The sequence below is a fragment of the Clarias gariepinus genome, chromosome 9, assembly GCF_024256425.1.
Source record: "Clarias gariepinus isolate MV-2021 ecotype Netherlands chromosome 9, CGAR_prim_01v2, whole genome shotgun sequence".
Lineage (NCBI taxonomy): Eukaryota > Metazoa > Chordata > Actinopteri > Siluriformes > Clariidae > Clarias > Clarias gariepinus.
The window spans coordinates 18,950,355-18,970,000 of NC_071108.1; the positions used below are offsets into that span (position 1 = coordinate 18,950,355).

Sequence of the window (19,646 nt, forward strand, 5' to 3'; positions counted from 1 at the left end):
CCTCTCTTGTTATCCTCCTGAAGCTAGTTTGGAGTACAGAGGAGAAGAGGACTGTAAGAAGCACAGGAAACCAGCTACGCCTTCTCGGGAGAGAACAAAGAGTAGAAATGTTTGGGACCTGAAACCAAGTGTGATGCTGATGTGCATAGTAAGGTGGCGTGTAAATGGATCTGTTTCGGCATATGCCAGAACACGACAGAATGCCCCGTGAAAATCAGTTATTTAACCCTAGCTGAGCACCAGTGCATTAAACATGCAGAAAGTAAAACAGAAAGTGAGATGCCTTCATGTGATCCACCAAAGAGTAGTCAAATGTGTAAAAGTGATTTGTACTATGCCATGCAACATCAAATAGTTTATCCAGAAGAAGAAGAAGAAAAAAACTATATGGTTATGTAGACAATGTACTTGTGTTAAAATATAGATTTGCTTCCCACTGGGAGTTTAGCATTCTTCAGAAACAGGGAAAAAATTGCATCTGCATACGGCTTACAAATGCATGTGGTATCACCAGCATATGAATCGTTGTTCTCCCAATAACTGTTATCTCACGGTCAGTGCAATTAGTTCTGGCTCGTTGCTGGAAGCCCAACACGGTACACTTTTTCAGCTCATCTCCAACAGGTTGTACTGCAGATCCTCATAAGGGGCTTATGGAAAACAGCTCAGACTCACTTGAAGTCACTTGAGACTCATGAATACTTACCAAGAGCTTCACGTCTAGCAGTAGACCGCTAAAGTGTGCAGCAGCTCGGCTAAGCTCTTGGGCTCTTTCATGGGAACTCGGTGAAGGAAGGAGGAAAAAAAGAAAATATTCAAACCTATGGAACCTAATGGTCAGACTGCTATGGAGGATGACGTGTTATGTTGGCGTAAACTGTAAATTCAGCTAAAGTCATGAAATCTTGAGTGTGTTGTCAGTATAAGTACCATCACACCCCTTTTTAAATAAGCACTCAAAACTACGACTTGGCAGCTTGTGAGATATTCTTGCCAGTTTCTTTGAGAAATTTCATTGAACATAGTACATTTTATGGTCAATTTATAGCAGGCAGGTCAATGACTCATCTTTACATAATGGCAAAAAAAGAAAAAAATTATGTGAATCTCACACAGCCAGAAAATGTCACAGAAACAAATTAAAAAAAGGTAACTTATAAAAAGCAATATAGAAATGTGCCAATTTGAGGCGAAAGAAGAAAATTTGTATTTTGGTTAAATAGTTCATTACAGCAGTGCAGAAAATTCCAATATCACTCAATAAAGGAAACAAACATTATTACTAGGCATTCTAAAAAGGTGCTCACCAAAAGTCTAAGCTTAGAAAGAAAAAGGGTTCTTCATAAAAGCCTATATCATGTACCCTCGATTAATCATGCATAAGTGGTCAAAAGGCTAAACTAAGAGGTATTTAATATACATTCCAGGATGTCGTTAGTGTACTGTTTTGATCTTGTGGCCATTCATCAACATGTGGAACTGTGGGCTTGCGGCAGGCTCGGATGCAGGGGTCGATGGTGGACTGAAGCGATTATAGTCAGGATTAGTTCTGCTGAGATAAAACAAATGGCTAAGAGGCCCTGGAGCGAGTCTACACATTAGCGTGGTGCTTATATATAATTACCTTAAGTGGGCTGAAAATACATTAGGTCAGGTATCTGAGCTTACTCAAGGGAGATGCGAGGAAGTTCAGCCATTTATAGCCTTATATTTTGTTATAAAAGTCTTGAACTACATTGAGCATCTTCTTGAGGACACTACGTACCGATAATATACGTGCACCATCAGCGATACTAAAAGTAACATACAATTAATAAACTCTGATTGTAACTCCAACTGCAAAGGATAGTAGGTGTATTTACATTGACAATAATATTCCAATAATATTTGGAATAATAGCCCAATCATAATAAAACTCAATGTGAACACCTCGTTAATCTGACTGACTGACGTGATCAGGGCCGATCGGAATTATTTTTAAATCTGAATGAGGGGGTGGGGAAAACCTTTAATAATCTGTTTGATGAGGAAAATACTAGCCATGTAAACACTTGATCTGATCATTTTTCTCTAGATGAAATAAATATATTCTTTATGTGCATGTTTGCCCCATGTGGAGGTACAGTAACATTCGGTGACGTGACGAGGGCTGCACGATCCTTGACAAAATGTGAATCACGATTTTTCCCTATTGAAATTGAGATCATGATTCTCTCTCTGTTTTTTTTTTTTTTTCCAACAAAAAAACATTGATTGCACTTAAAAAAAACGTGTCAAAGCTCGCTACTCTTAAAATAAATACCGGTCCCTACTTTAATGTAAATAAAGTGAAAAGTTCTTAAACATCAATAGAATATTAACAATAATACTAATTATTATTAATAATTAATAATTAATAATTAATTAGTATTAAAAATAACTAATTAGAAGAACTTGTGCAATTTGGTCACAGATAACTACAGGACTTTATCAGTGTGTTAGTTTCTATCCTTATCTTTATAATTATTATTATTATTATTATTATTATTTAATCAGCATAAGCATAATGTAACACATCAGATTTAATTATCTAATATTTAAGTTATAGCCCAATTAGAACTGCCTGTCTGATTAGACAGTAGTATGTTTTTTAGTTTTTAGCATGTGAATGTGAGAGACATTAACCATATGCTGAGAAAACAACAACAACGACAAAACCTCTACTCTTTTCATTTAAATTTTTGTTTAAACGTTTATTTTTTTTCAGCCCCTGCGGAAGCTCACGGAACGTCGGGCATTCACTCGCTGTGTCTAACACCGAGTCAAACCGCACAGGTGAGATACTGTTTGACACCTATATGCATTTAAGAGGACACAAAAAAGCATTAAAGAGAGAATACAAGCTGCCAATCAGAAAAAAAAAAAAAAATGGAAAAGTACTCTAATTTGTCACTTTTTTAATTTTATTTGTACAGTATATACACTACTGTATATGGCTATATGTTTGTGGACAACTGACCATAACATGCATATATCAGCCATCCCTGAACTGTTGTACTTGTTGAACTGAAATTGTATTTTAATATGTCTTTATATGCTGTAGCAAAAATAACATCCTTTAACTGGAAAGAAGAGACCTAAATATTTTCCTTCAGTGCCTCTGTGCACAAAGCAAGACCCATGAGGAGTTGATTTGGAAGAACGTAAGTGTCCTGCACAGAGCCCTGAGCTCAAGCACACTAAACACATTTTAAGATGATCTGGACCACAGACTGCACCCAATCCTTACCTGACATTAGTACCTGACCTCACAGCTCTTGGCTAAATGAAGCACAAATGCTACAAAATCTAATGGAAAGTCTTCGTAGAAGAAAGGACAGAATGTAGAATAAAATGTTCAGCAATAGCATAAAGGGGTTTGATGATCAGATGTCCCTTCTAATTAGGGTCCCAGTCTAAAAATCCCTACTGTAAGTGTTCAAAGAACACTTCGGGAAGTGTGTTTTTTTTAAGGGCATTTACATATTTGATGCAGTGGAGAGTACTCTTAAGGACAGCTTTAAGATCCCCTGGTGTAGTAGCTATTAAACACTCACTCTCCCATGTAATAAAACCAGAAAAAGCAGCTTGTTGCTAAGAAACCATGAAGCACAATGTGCTCTGCACTTAAGACTTTTCAGGTGGAAAACTGAACAGCATCAACTGACTATTACAAAGTGCTGACACTGGAGACTCTAACCAAAAATAAATATATTTAAAGAAAGATTTATCAAATCAACAGTTATTGTACATGTTTCTCTTGAAAAGCAAAAAAATATATATATATATATTAAAATTTGTTGAATATAAACTGTGAATTAAGAAAAAAATATTCTTTAGATAACGAGTTCTTAGAAAGGGAATTATAAATGCATATATTTATACCTTAGATATTGTATGAACTGGAGCTAGGACCATAATCAGAGCTGTACTTACAGAAAATGCGAAAAGTAAAGCTGACCTACTATACTACCTTAGAAAAATCAAGCTTGCAGTAGTAGCAGACTAAGAAGGCTGTCACACTATAGTCTCAAGCAGGGACCCCAGTACATAATATGAACGCCCTGTATCGTGCCTGGGCACGGCTCGGTATATTGTGCTTGAGTCTACTTGAGAAGATGGTCTTGAGCTGGTTAAGGTGTACTCTGGCACGGCTCAATTATAAAAGCAAACCCTAAACATGGAATCGGACAACTGTTTAGAATATAATGTAATGCGCTTATTTCCTCAAAAATCTCATTCATCCCCTAAAATATAGCCATAGCTTGTTGCCTAGTGTAAAAACAGCCAAATGTAGCTACCAGGCACATAAACCAAAATAATAATTTATTTTAGTTTATGTGCCTCTATGATAAATTATTTTAAAGCAGAAAAACATTTATGTATAGTATTGTTTAGGGTCCCATTGTGGCACATCAGCAACTCTGGCTCCTCGGGACATGAGTCCACAAGACCACTAGAGGTGTGCTGTCATGTCTGGTACCAGGACATTGGCAGCAAATCCTTTGGGTGCTGTGAGCTACAGATAGAAACCCTAGTGGATCCGACTTGTTTTTACATCAAATTCTACGGCACTTAACTGGATTGGGATCTGGGGGGTTTGAAGGACTGGTTGATGGCCTTCTGCTCTTCGTCTGCTGGGCCCATGCATGGTAAACTGTGATGCACTGGTCGTTCTGGTGTCATTCTATCATTGGCAGCACTTTTTTGGCTAGTTGTGCTGCATTTATTTTTCTGTGAGCTTAGACTGAATGAGCTGGCCTTGAGGTCAACATTGGCGTGGGTGAGCCTTTGGTGCCCATGATCCCATCACCAGCCATTTTACACTATCTTCATTATTAGATTATATAATCCAGATTACATACAGTCTGTTACAGTACTAATAAAGTCTTGTCTGTCCTCTCAAAAAGCCTGTGTATGTGGGTGTGATAAATTACACAGCTGTGTATGAACACATACAGCTCCTTAATAGTCCATTTCAGAGGCTTGCCACTAGTCATGTGCATGCACAATGGGCAGGAGGATAAATACAGCAGTGGGGGAAATGGCCATTAATCGTTAAACCCTCTGGCATGTACCCAAAGCCTACAAATGCCCTCATTCCACTGTAAAGTTAGTGAAGTTAAAATATAGGTAGTGAACACAAAATAAATAAGTACAATGAATCAGCAATGACATTCAGTCATATATTTAAGTGTGAATATTTATTTACTTTCTACTTTTACCCAAAAATTCTACCTGTCTGTCTTTGTTTTCCTGAGTTTTCCTCAGCTTTAATAGGCAGGCCTTGCCTAAAGTGAGCTGTCAAGAGAAATAGCAATGAGAGCTTCTGCATTTAAGTGCCAATAAAAACCAACTGCGTCTTTCCATTACTTCAGGACAGACACAAGCCCTCTGCACTTGTCAGCACATTTCCATACACAACATTAGCAAGACATTCCAGTCAAAACATTGATACATGTGTTGAAAACGTGTACACTCAGTATTATTCGGTACGATGGCACAGTAGACTTTACAGTAAGATTTCCCAGGTTAAAAAAAATAAAACTCTTTATCACAACTTCAAGGTGATATTATATGATTGTGATATGGCTGCAATCGCTTTGTGGGGAAACCGTACTTTTGTTAGCCAACAGCACTGGACTGAGTGAAGCTGGTTAGTGATTGCTAGAAAGCAGCATGCTAATGATCAAATAAAACGGAGATCCTTGTTTACTCCTGCGACAGACATGGCTTGTCGAGATGAAGAGCTGTTGATATACTGATGTCTAACAATATAAAGCTGTACAGAATGTGCCTAAGTCAAACTGACATTACAGAAAACACTGTACCAATGACAAAGCACACGACAATGACAAACTGCAAAGAAACCTGAGATTGCAGGAAAAAATGCCCACTAAAGTAAACGATAAAAGTCTAAGCTCTACCTTCATTAAAAAAATAATAAAAAAATGCTGCATACCTTATTTAATTAGGGTAAACCATTGCACTTCACAATTATCTTAAAAGATGGACACACACATGCACATACACATGCAGCAAGCCATGTTTTTTTGTCTTTCAGTATTTGATTTGACAAAACATACGTTTGCGACAATGTAAAAGAGCCAGCATGGGTTTACTCACGTAGCATATGTGCATTTAATGGGGCATTTAATGATGGCTGATTAGACAAAGATCTGTCGCACTTACCATAGTCTGTGATCTTGCAGGAAACCAAGTATAGCTCTTTCAGACTTTTTCCTTCTTTGGCAATGATTTCCACACATCTGCAAGTAAGCATATGAGAAAGAATAGTGGTCAAATAATAGTGCAAGTCTTTAAAGCAGAACAATTAAAAAATAATAATAATAATAAAATCCAACTGTGAGAAATTTCTCAGCTGCATATTGGACAGCAACAGCAGGTTAAAGTCCTACACTATCAAAATAAGTGATGATAACCAATACACACACTGTTGATTAAAAGCAACCACTGGACAAGCTTCTTTTTCATTAGTTCAAGATCTGTTACTCAAAACTTTTTCAGTAAAAAATTAAAATGTAACCGAATCCACACTGATTAGAAGCTGAGAAGATAAATGCAGACTTCAGTTGGAATGTTAGCTCTGACCATGTTCATCTCGCTTATATATTCAACAGCCCTTGTCATGTCCAGAGGAAAGCAAAAGCACACTAGGAAAAACAGAACTAATAAAAAGTATATACCTTTAAACACTTCTAAAGAGTTGTGTTAGCAAAAATAAATTAAAATCCATCTGTGTGACTCCATTAATCTCATTAATCTAATTAATAAATGTTCCTTAAATGCTCACATGAGCCTTGTGTTTATGATAATTTATAATACCTGACTGCAGAGAAGACTATAGAAACTATAGAGAAGTCTATTCTTAATGTCTAAAATCAAACCTGGTGGATCTCGGAAAGACGTCTTGTTTGGGTCAAAACAATCCAGGTTTTTTCATTTTGGTTTGAACCAAAAATGTTTTGGACATAAACGCAGGACAAGTACAGTTCTCTCTGGAAGTATTGGAACAGCAGGGTCCATTCTTTAGTCTTTCCTATACACCCGAAAACATCTGGATTTGAAATCAAAAGATGAACATGCTTTTTTAGTCTTCTCTTCAGGAAGAAAAAATTCAGGCTCCTTTGGGTTAGATTCTGCTGATTGATTTGGACAGTCTGAAATCTTCCAATTTTCCCCGATCATGTTTCTTTGTTGTGTTTGCAGCATGTTTTGAGTCATTGTCTAGTTGCATGGTTTCTTTCAATTCAAGGCAATTTTTCTCTAAATCTAAATTTCTCTCAATCTCACCCTGATACTGAGATGGTATGTTTTAAATCATGTCTATGTTTTGAATCTTTTCGTTCTCCACAATTTCACCTTTCCATCACTTTGGTAGAACTTCACCTTGGTTCCAAGACTTTTATGGCTCATCTTTCTTTGTGAATTCCAATATGGCCTTTTGATTCTTATTAATGAAAGATTTGCATTTTAGCTCTCAAAGTCTTGGAAAAACTGGATGATACTTGGAAGTTGTTGGTGACATCACTGACTGTTGCTCTTAACTTTTTCTTCACAGTACTCACATTGTCATCATACTGCAGTTTTTTTTTTTTTTTTTTTTGGTTAACCAGTTTGATGTCTGGTTGTTACAGTAGTATACCAGTGGGTTAGGGTTAGAAAATAATTTTTTAGTTAAAAAATAATTTTTTAATGATTCCAAACTCTTACACATACATGTACTTGTATAACTGTTTTATGCCCAATGCTTGCATATCCAGTATTGTAGATCATTTGAAAATGGGTAGGTTCAAACAAAAATCTAAATATGTGTTAATATTAATTAATAAGTGGAAATAAATGCTGGATTCTAAACTATCATCTAATATTTATCATTTGATCTCAAACCTTTACTGCATAACAAACATAAAAGAAGTGGCCTTGCCCTTTCAGAAGTTTATGGGTTTAGGATGACTGTACAGTATATCTGAAAACCTGATCGCCACTGTATGAGATGCATTTTAAAATGTTGCAATGGCAGTAAATTGCGCATTACAAGAATTAGAAGCAGCATGATCTGCTTTCCTTCAAGTAAAGATCATGTTATAAGCTTCAGTTCGCTGATCTGGATAGTCCCATTTCAAGAAGGACAATTGAATTTGAGCTCATGCATTGCGAAAGGGCAGACCACTTGGCGCTCCAACCTTCAACCACACGGCTCATCATTTTCCATTTCCATCTCAAATGATATTTTAAACGTGTTGAATGGGAGAACAAAAAATATATATATATCTACAAAGTACCTCACAGCTGATCCTGTTTTACAACTGTGGTAAAAGTGCTGTGACAAAGCCATTGTTTCTCCATTAAGTCAAGAAAAGCAGGGTTTTTTGAAGCTTTCGACCTAACGTATGGACGCCATTTTGAGAGACTAATTCAGTTTCCGCAGCTTTGAAGAGGCACTTTACCTCAGTGAAAGTGCAGGTCCACTGGCGCCAGGGAGGTCATTCTGCCCAAGCAAACCAATCTGACAGCAACCTTCTAGTATGATCCTGCTAATGATCCAGCATCATAATTTTCCATTGTGGTATCGGGGTTCTGACGTTAACGACAATCAGTGGCTTCCAAATGAGCACATCTATCCTTGGCAGAAAGAAGAGAGAAATACAAGCAGTCCTCATTCTCCTCTGAGAGCTTGTTATGGAGTGGCCTGCACTCAGGGGTTATGACAATGCTAATTAGGATTGACATCAATAAGGAACACTGGCGATTTTATGGACAACCTGGATCTGATTTAGAGGGTATGAGAAATAGATCTGCAAGGCCAAGCTTTACTAAAGAAAACTATGTGACTGGAATGAGCTCGGCATACACAATCTATTAGTGGAGGACTGTGGATTTATCAGTAATGATGGCGATGCCGACAAATGCTGATGATGACACAAGTACTGTATAACTATAAAATTTTAATCTTATTAACAAAATATTATGAGCCATTTTCAAAAAGGGCTCCCGCCAAGGCCTTGATTTTAAATAAGGTACATAATAGTAGTCTTTGTGACAACAGAGACACCCCCAAAGTCAAGCAATTAGGTTGCATGTCAAAAAAGAGCAGAGGAAGCAAAACGAATTTACAGAAAAAAAAGAGACGGCTTATAACTTTTAACTATATTGACAACAATCCAAAAATATCATACAGAAGCTTAAACATACCAGTCACTCGGATAGATGATGCAATAAAATGCTGTCATTCCCACACAGCATCTACCCCAATTAATTTTACCTGAGCGACAAGGTGAGACGAGAGAAACGTTATCAATAGCTATGTTTAGATAGACAATGTATCTTTAAATCCATTTGAAATCATTTCAATTGCTGATTACAACTGATTTAACATGCTGATTCAGTAAGACACATGTTTTCAGGCACAAGACATTTAATCAGAAGATGGGTTTCTTGACGTATAAAAAAAAAATTTAAAAAAATAAAACAAAGAGACTTGATAATATTCTCAAACTGACATGTTAATGAGGCTGTCTACGCATTTATTTTGTCTACTCATTTCACAGTAGTATCGGACAGAAGTCGTGAAATTAAGTGACAATCAGCCGATTTTGCTCGGTGGCCATTCGAACCCTTTCAGGGAGTGTATACCTCCAGGTGAAAACTGTGTTTACAGGGGTACAGTGATTCTTGTGCTTGTTTACCAGTTCTCATTAAAAGAGGGAGGGGCTCAAAAAAAGAAGAGGGATGGCAATAACAATAAACAAGATGGTGACAGTGTGTATGTGCGTCTATACAGGGTCACAGTGTGTCTGACTTTGTCAATGTGCTGTCACACCTGTAAGAAGAAAAACAAAAATGAAGTCTTCAGTTGTCAGGTGAACACAGGTAAAGGATGTGTGTGTGGAAGGCCTAAGTTGGACATGACCAGCGATCTCAGGTTCAGGTGGAGAGCTCTTTTAAGAGATGAATAAGGAGATTGGTAACTTTCTAGCTTAAGAACTGCCAAGTGTGGTGTACTATACCTGCGTTAACTAATACACCCTGACATGCCTCTGAGAGAATGACAGCATAGTAAATGAGAAGCTGCCTAGTATCTGTAGCACCCTAAAAGAATAAATGCAAGGCTGAAACCCAGTTTGGGAGTATACGTTATGCATTTCCAACAACTTCTAATAAATACCGACTAAATAAAAATGGCTGACATGATTTATAAGACAGTCAGACGACATTCATAATACAAGAACGCCATTCACACATTTAAAATTATACCATATAACAGCAGCCTGGAATTGCAGAGCAAAGTGTGTAAGGTAAAGATACTTTCTACAACCACATCAAGGAGTTCAAATAAATTTAATTCTAAAAGTCTTCAGTAGAGTTAAATCTGTGTTCAGTAAAACCTACAAATTATCCCAAATCATCTCAAATTACTAACCACATAATAAGAAAAGACTAGACTAAAAACTGCAAAAATGTGAATACAAAAGGCTGGATTTAATCACAAAGAATAAAATCCAGTACTCGACCTTCCAAGAGCCCTGAAGGTCTGTACAAAACCTCACATACTCCATTCAATCACCGTCAATTAACATTATTTATATACAGCATAGAAAGAAAAGAGAAGGCTGGATTTGACTGTAAAAGGAAACATGAAATTAGTCTTTATTCTGTTGATGAAAAATATTCAACAATGACCTTTTTCCCAAGACAAAAACTGAACGATAACCAAGTTATAATTTACTGTTCTATCATTAAATGCTATGACATTTTCCTCAACAATAAAAATAAGACAAAAATGTTAGAACCAGTCAAAAGGTAAAATTAAATAAATAAATAAATCACTCATTTTTGTGCACTTGCTTTGAAAGTATGGATTATGAAAAAAATTATTATGAATGTTCCTGGCTACGTGCTGGTTACATGCTCAGCTAGCTGAACTCCAGAGGGCCTTTCTGTATACATACACTAAGCCTTTGAAACTGGAAAGAAAATCCTGTTATACTCCTTATTTGTTTGGAAAAATTTGCATCTGTTTTGCATTCAGGACAGTTATTTTGTAAATGGTTAATCTTTAAAGAAAATGTTTTGTGTCATGCGTGTCATTAAACTAATATAATACTAGTGAGCTAAAATGAACATACTGTATGTGGCAACCTTGTCCATGTCTCTGACATTCACGTCCTTTTAAGTGTAATAAATACTACTACTAAAAAGACTACTATTGACCTATAAACCCCTAAGTGGTCTTGAGTGAACTGCTGGTTTTCATGATATGTCATAGATCAAAAGATGGAAGTTGGGTTTGTTGGTACCTGATATAATGAAAACTACATTCCAGAGCACAGTCTGAGGAATGAAGTCTGGAACGAGCCTAAAATATGGGGAAATCTGCGGAAACTCATGGGCATAACGCTTTGTGGTGAACTGTTATGTTTGGATGGTGTCCTCTCAACTCTCATGACCTCACTCACTCGACTGGCTGCCTTACTTTTAGTGATGCGGTCATATTTATCCCTGTGGGGTCTCGCTTGCACTCTATATGACTGAGAATGCCCAACTGTTCTCTCTCTCTCTCACTTTAAATAAAATGGACTACACATTAACTTAAACACATTTCATGTTTTATTTTGACCATACTGCATACTGTTATAGAAGAGATTTATTTATAGTCATGTTACATGACATCACCAAAATGAAGATGAATTTAACTCCTTAAACAAAAGCTGCAGATTCTATTTCTTGGTTGATAGGAGTGGATACTATGTGATTTATTGCTGCTGTAACTAATTTTCAACAGTATAATAGGGATGAAAAAAAAACGTAGCTTACGGGCTGTGGTTTGCAGTGGTAATATACAGTAATGAAAGGGCAAGAGTGACTCATCAAGAGCACTTTTAAAAATTATTTTTGAAGTAAACATGTTTTATAACTTCCTTTAAACCTACGTACATAGAGAGGTATGTATTGCCATATAAATGCTCTAAAGCTTAGTTTGTCTGAAAATAGGGATCAAGTTTGAAATGGAATATTAGAAACATTCTATACACAACATTCTATACACGCGTCTCGTGCACTACAATGTGATCAAAATAAAAAGGTTTATTTGTGATGGTTTATGACTGATCTAATATTCTAAATATATAGCAATAAACATTAGGTAAAAATATATATGTTACACTACTTAGCAATGACTTTACGGACAATTAAATTCTGTTTAAACGCACCATGGGCTTAATAAACGTAAATATAAGCTGTATAAAACCAATGCTGGTTTGCAAGATTTGTAAAAACTAATTTTATTTAATTTACTTTCTTGGTTTGGAAATTTTACTAAGATTTGTGGTTCAAATAAATTCTCATGGGAGAGAAAGTCTGGTGAAATCTAAAGCTGTAAATTGCTTTTCTATGGAGCGGAGCTGGTTCTTGTCCCAATCCACTGAGCCCTGTGGCCGACAGTGATAAGACATACAGCCCTGAGACGAAAAGGGAGGGGGGGAAAGCAGCCAGAAAATACACCCAGAAGCAACTGCCAACACATGCAGCTGGTAGTGAAACTGCTAAAATATTTTAAACCAAGCTCTATACACTACCATTCAAATGTTTAAACACACCTTCTTATTCCATGGTCTTTCCTGATTTTTATTTGGTTCTATATTACTACATTGCTAAAAGTATCCAAAATATGCAATAATGTCGTTTAAACAGTTGATATTGGTAAGTCTAAATCAGTTTCTCCTGTGCGGCAGATTTAAGTTTTGGTTTTGCTTTCCTAAAATGGTCTTTGTGTGAGACAGTTTCATCATGTTGCTTGAAGGGTTTTGAAAATGCACTTGACAAAACTGTTCTTGCAAGAACTATTCCTGAACAGCGGACATTTGTGTCTTAAAATAAAAACTGACTGTTATTACTTTATTACTTAATCATATGAATTATTTTGGTTCTAATGTGTGTGCGTGTGTGTGCGTGTGTGCGCGTAGGTTAGTTATTGATATAGTAATACTGTTCATGAGGACATATTTGTTGAACATTCACTGTAGCTGTACAGTAGCTGAGGTAAAGCTGTAACATTATTATTAATTATTTTTAAAGGAGGATAAATAAATAACATCATAAAATACAACAACTTTGCATTGTAATGGTTTTGCATCACAATGGAATGTTGTTTTTCAGGCAAATAATTGTGTTTTATTGTGTTCTTGCACAGCTTAATGTTAATGTAAACTGTATTAATTCCTCTACATGGTACAACCGCCTACTTTTGCAATGATTCTGTGAGCAACATACTGTACTGTGGGTTCCTAACCAGGGCAAAAGCTAAATTAATTAGCCATCAGACAAGCATCTTGTCTCCTTAATTCAATTAGGACTCAAACACACACTTGATTGACTTCACCAGAATTTATGTAAAACTTAAACTTGCAATCCCCAGCAGCTCATCAACATGGCCTTGGCATTGTTTACGGTTTAATGTGGTAGGAGTGTTTTCCCCAGGGTCTGTCATGCCTGGAGTTTGAAGACCATTATCGCACCCCTGGAGAACATATCACTAGCCAAATGTGAGATGACCGGAGAAGAAAACTATGTGATCCGTTAATTGTCACACACTTTGATTACCACCATTTATTTTAATGAGAGCGCAGCATGTTCTGCAGAGTGCAAAGAACAACATTACTGCCATGTTCATGGCAAGTACTAAATTGGATAGCATTCATTAAACTAATGGATATGAAGAGGTGGCAGAAGGGAGGAAAAGTCTATAACAACAAATTCGGCCGAATGAAGAAAACACTCACATCATGGCATGTAATTTCCCAATACTGTGAGAAATTGCAGGTATTTCAATTATGCAACCCAGCCTTAATTACAGAAAATATGCCTCAGATGTCTCTCACAGTATAAATTAATATAATTTCTCTTCCTCACTAGCAGCTCAGAAAGTCAGATTAGCATTCATTACCTTTGCTGTTTCAACAGTAAGGAAAAGCTGCTGTAGCTGATAAACAGGCACAAAACGTGACAGGCTCGTTTTTGGCAGAAGCAACGGATCATCATACAATCTGAGTAAATTACGAGTAAAAAGGGTAATTACATTTTGTTTTTTGAATTACACGAGAGAGAAAATATGGCAAAGTTGCATTTCAGCACTAAAAAGCTGAGGGTTTTAATGGGACGAAGTAATCAGTCAAACACGAGCAACAGGCGAGAGCTGCTTTTTCACATGTGCAGTATGAGACACAAGGAATTCACTAAGAAAAAGGGCTGTCACAACAGCAAGCATGTGGAAACAGTTCTCTGATCTGATGGACTAAGTACAAAGCCACCACCCACTATACCATAGTGCGGCATAATTTTAGCAGAAACTGGAACACTCTTCCAAGCTGAGGGAAACTACACATTACACAGGTAATCCTATAAGGAAACCTGCTTCAGACTGCAGGAACTTAAGAGAGCACTACCACAAACTTGAGTTCAACTCGTGTTTTAGAGCACACCACTAAAAACAGCCATTTTGTAGGCAAAAGATGAGCACGAGATGAGTTTCCCAGCATCTTCTCCGACACTGGTGACACAGAGCCATTAGGAATTCAGGGAAACAGATGTCTTCTGGCCTGAGTGGTTTTTTAAAGCCAATAGCCAGAATCCCAAATGAATTTCAGAAAAATAAACATTGTTTGATCCAGTGCCAAGGGAGAGCAATAAGATTTTATCCACTTCCAAATGAGGAAAGAGGTCTGAAAAGGAAAAAAAAAAAATATATATATATATATAAACGTTATCCCACTTTAAGGTAGAGATTATGCTCTTACCGAGATGCCATCTCTTATTGAAATTAAAAAGAAAAATCCTATTATCGAGACAACAAATTGAAGAGATTAAATAGGGCCCAAATCAGCTTCATCCTAAAGCTTATCAATGACCAGCCAGGCTGCAAACACTTCAAAGGCACAATGGTAAAATGTTGGCGTTTCTCTCAATGTGATTGGTCAACAGATTGAATAATAAGGGTGGGCTGTGAGAATACTTCAGGTTATAAGTCATACACAAATGATTTAGCTGCAATATCCCAGGGAGGAGTAACACCAGGAATCAAGTCTTACAAATAATCTTGTTCATCCATGGCTTTTCACATCTCTTCGGTTAGCTAGACTTTGGACTGCATACTGTTTTTTTTTTTTTTGCATATCAACTGGTTAGAAGCTCTATGCAATATAATAATGCTTTATGGTTTTTCATATATAATAATCTTTATTCAGCAAAGCAACTTGTACTCTAGAGTTCAGTGGCTTATAAGGTTATTTAAAAGGTTTTACAGAAATGTACATAAAATGGTCTCCATACAGTATGTAATGAAAATCCTACACATGGTTTACAAGAATGGTGTGTCATTTTTCATATGTTTTAAATTAGGTCATGATATGATAAAATCGAATCAAATCCCACCAATTCAAACAGGATGTTCTCTAGTTGGGTGGTAGAACATCAAGATTATAAAAACTGCAGGTTAATGTAATCTCTTGCACGACTGAAAGACATCCCGAGGGAATTATATTAAGTGTTCCTAGTTTTATCTTCCACAACTTATCGGCTTTTAGGAAGGTAATGAAAAAAGAGTCTAACTAAGAGTCACTCAATGAAGTCTGTAAAACTTTTCTAACCTCATAGAAACTAAGCTTAATTTTAAAACCCATGGATTTCATATTTCATATACAGTCAAGTGCAAGAGAAACTAATGTGGTAAACTTGGATGAGAATGAGAAATTTGGTTTTGCTTCCAATGATAATGTATGACTTTCATGGTTATTAAGTTTGCATTGAAAATCAAAATGCTCCCAAGCAGATCACAGTAACACTAAAAGAGGCAATGCTGGCAATCTGAGGACAGATTTATGAGCAAGTTTGATTTCATAAACTGGATTGGATGGTCACAGGCTTTAATAAGGCACAGTTCATAGATTCCAGATGATCCTACCTCCCCCCCAATCCTCTCATTCCCTCTTGCCCTGCCTCTCAGCTGTAACAGTTTCACGCCAAGCTTACACCAAACCACAGGCCAGCACACACATATTTCCTTTTATTATGTCTCTTGGTCTTTCCCTCTTACCATATGTTTTTGCATAAAGCAGTGAAGCACTCCATATTTATGAGTCTGACTATCTTCCTTCCCAGAAAGGAATGTGTTCCCACACACTAAGAAACAGCCAAGCTCAGTGTTAACGATGAAACAGTAAAACGCAATGATAAATGACAAATGAAAATAGTAGACATCAAAGGCCTCAGGCATGCAACATTCACACTGCTAGAGCGCTGCCACATAAAAGCTTTTACTAGAAGGGGGCACCCATAAGATGTTCCTCACTGTTATCCATCTTGATTTATTTCATTTCTCTTATGAGGCTGTGAGATATAAAGCGGTCCGACGCAGCACGCTCGCAAGCTGCATAGTCTCTCGTTTAGACTTATCCCAATTACGGCGCTACAGGCATCAGCATGGCTAATTATCCTTATTAAAGGCTTTAAATAGGATTATTGGATTGAAACTTTGATTCACGGTTAAAAGATCTCACTCTCAGCAAATGTCACCGTCATATCCATGCCTGACATTTAAATGTGCTTGTAAGAGCATCATTCATATCAAAATCTTTTAAAGCCTTTTTGCATTCTCCTTATACTAATGGAAGCATTCAGCCCCCTCTCCCCTTATGACCAGTAAGAATAAGGTTTACCCAGTTAGGCTAGATATCTGTGCATTATTTCTAATATGGACCCACCTGCCTCTTCTTGCCAAAGTGGGCTCATGTCCATAACCAGAGAAAATAATGTCTCTGGTGATACAGATTTTCACTGCAGGTGGCTGTCCATTAATATGTTCTTGTGAGCAAGAGACTATGTTGCAAGATCTGTCATCTCCTATTAATGTCCTGTATTAGTTTTTATTAATTTTTATAAGGTCAGTCTAGACTTCTCTATTCCCAGACACATACCCCAGCTTCTCCTGGGAGATCCCCAGGCATCCACAAGCCAAATGTAAGATCTAATCTCTCCAGCAGGGCTCAAGGTCTCATTTCAATGTGACATTCTTGTTTCAGCTCTAGAGAAGAAGACAAGGGGACATCCTTGTAACATTCCCAAAATTCAGTGCCTTCTGCAGAACATATAACCATAATCACTAAGGACTATTTCCAAAGGTTTGTGGTATAAATGCTAAAAAGAAATTAGATTGTTCTGGGAGCCAAAGTAAAACCCAATGCCACACTAGAAAATGAATTTGAGCCTGTATCTTCCTGGAACCTAATGTAGCAACTAACCTTGAGCATCGAGCTAAAGGCTTAATGTGATGCACTTTCTGCGTGTAAAGCACGGTTATTTGAGCTATTGTAGACTTGTTTACAGGTGTGATTATTCATGCCATTCTCTGCTGACTGCTCTCAAAAACAAGGTGTTCCTGCACACAGAATTAGCACCTAGTGTGATGTTATTACGTCTCTCCGCATTATGGTTAGGGCCCAGTGGATCCGAACATTTTACTTGAAGCAACCCTTCCATTTTTATCCAGACTTGGAATCCAGCGGCTGAGCTTGTAGCTCTAGTTGGAAATCGAAACATGGCCTGGGACTGTACAGAGTGTTGTGTATGGAGATCCTCATCGGATTTTGAAATACCCAACCTACACGAAATTCACAACCGTTCTGACACCCACATTTTTTTATATTTGTACATTTGAAGTGAACATAAAATTTAAGCTCTTGATGTGTAACTGCATGATTGTATGAAATGCAATGATTGGCTGATTGGATAAAACCTGGAATAAGCAGATGTATAAATGGTACTATTAAAGTTGTTGTCCTATTGTAAATTATACTATTTGCCAGTAAGTAAAAAACAAAACAAAAATAAAACAAAAATTAAAACCTATATAAAAGTTAAAATGCTGGTTAATGGAAGTGAACTTCTTTTAAAGGAGCAGATGACTCAGTCAATGTAACAAAGAATCACAGACAGGAAACCTTCTCACTCTATTCCTACTCAAAAATACTGATGATCCACCGACTACACGGTCCATTATACTGGCTTTGCCTATTTATACTCGGGGTAATTAAGAGGCAGTGCAATGCAGGTCGATCTAAAAAGAAAATTGTGCAAGTAGGCTTATGCCAATCTCGTACATGAAGTGGATTTGTAAAATAAAAGTTTCTTTTTTTGTGTAAAGACATGGGCTGAGAAACTTGCCAGTCACATAAGGAAGGAACAATAATATAGCTGAGTGCTACGGTAAGAACTTCTAATCTAATTCTGCTGAGACATGAGCATCTGATGTATACAACATTTGTTATTCGTTTCATCTAAACAATTGCACTTTTAAATTACAAACTTCTTACTTTAATTTCAGATCAGTTATGCTGATTTTTTGTTCTTTTGTTTTCTCTAAATTTATTTATTGTTTTATAAGCGTTGTGCTTTTTTTTTAAAGCATTAAGCGCTGAATCACAGTATGACTTCAACCCTGCATTCCCTAAACAGTAAGGTCGTCTATTTATCCCATCCAAATGGCAATGGGTCTGATTTCAGGATATGCCAGTGCACACATCTAAGCTTTCTAGAAGAACACAAGGGATCAGGAAAACAGTAGCAATACACTTAATTAGTTATTCACTTCCCATAAGGCAGGGTTTTACTCCCAAGACTACGGTTCAGGGTCAGAGAGAACTCGGCAGCAGGAAACAGGTGAGTCCTGGCAGCGACAGTGTTCAGAGACTGATCCTACTCAGAGTAGAAAGCATTATCCAAGACATTCCTCAGAGCCATGTGGGGGGAGAGGGAAGAAAAAAAAAAAAAAACTTTTACCCCTAAGGAAGAGGTCTGCTCAGCAACTTATCAACCACCAAATGTCACAGATCATATATTGACACTTAGCAGAAAAGCAGTTTTCCATCAGCTCCACTTCCACTAGCCTGAGGCTTAGAAGAGATGGAGTGATTTACCAGATGATGTGCAAATCACCTCAGTTTGTTACAGGAGAGGCTGTGAGAGAAGGCATGGATCTATGTTGTGTTTTGAGAATAATATTTCTGAATACCTATATTGAGTTCGCTGCTCATTTGAAGAACTTTTAGCGATGTGTCCTACTGTAATTTGTAAAAAAAAAAATAATTATAATAATAAATACCATTAAAATATATTCCAAAGGTAAAAAAAAAACCTTGAACCTTCCAACCTTGACCGTTTTTGAAACAGTTCTAAAACATAAGTGGTTTAAAAGCTATCCTACAATTATTTAACCACTTGTTCTTTAGAACTTACATTAATACTTATGTTGAAGTGATGAGTCTATAATGAACAGACAAAGAAATAATGCAAAAGCACAAATGTTTCTGCTTCTATTGCACATCTCCAAAACTCAAAGAAACTACAAAGCCTAAACATTTACAAAAACTTACATATATCTGTATGAACATATTTTCTGCGCATACATCAACTGACCAGAAACAACTGAATATATGTGCAAATGGCACACTGTATTCATTATGGAAATCTCAAAATTAATGAATGGTAAAGCATTACAAGGGCTGTTAAAATGGCTGGTGCCTCAATGATTAAAGTGACATCAGCAACAAAATCTA

The 19,646-nt window shown here is 36.8% G+C and overlaps 1 protein-coding gene across 2 annotated transcripts in view; it reads right to left on the minus strand.

Annotated features, from left to right (window-relative positions):
- Positions 1-19,646, minus strand: part of fbxl17 (F-box and leucine-rich repeat protein 17) — a 231,390-nt gene that overhangs the window by 63,361 nt on the left and 148,383 nt on the right. For both annotated transcript variants that reach the window (XM_053504719.1, XM_053504720.1), the window contains exon 8: positions 6,211-6,287. In XM_053504719.1, the coding sequence (XP_053360694.1) occupies positions 6,211-6,287 (77 nt within the window). The remainder of the gene's footprint in view (positions 1-6,210; positions 6,288-19,646) is intronic.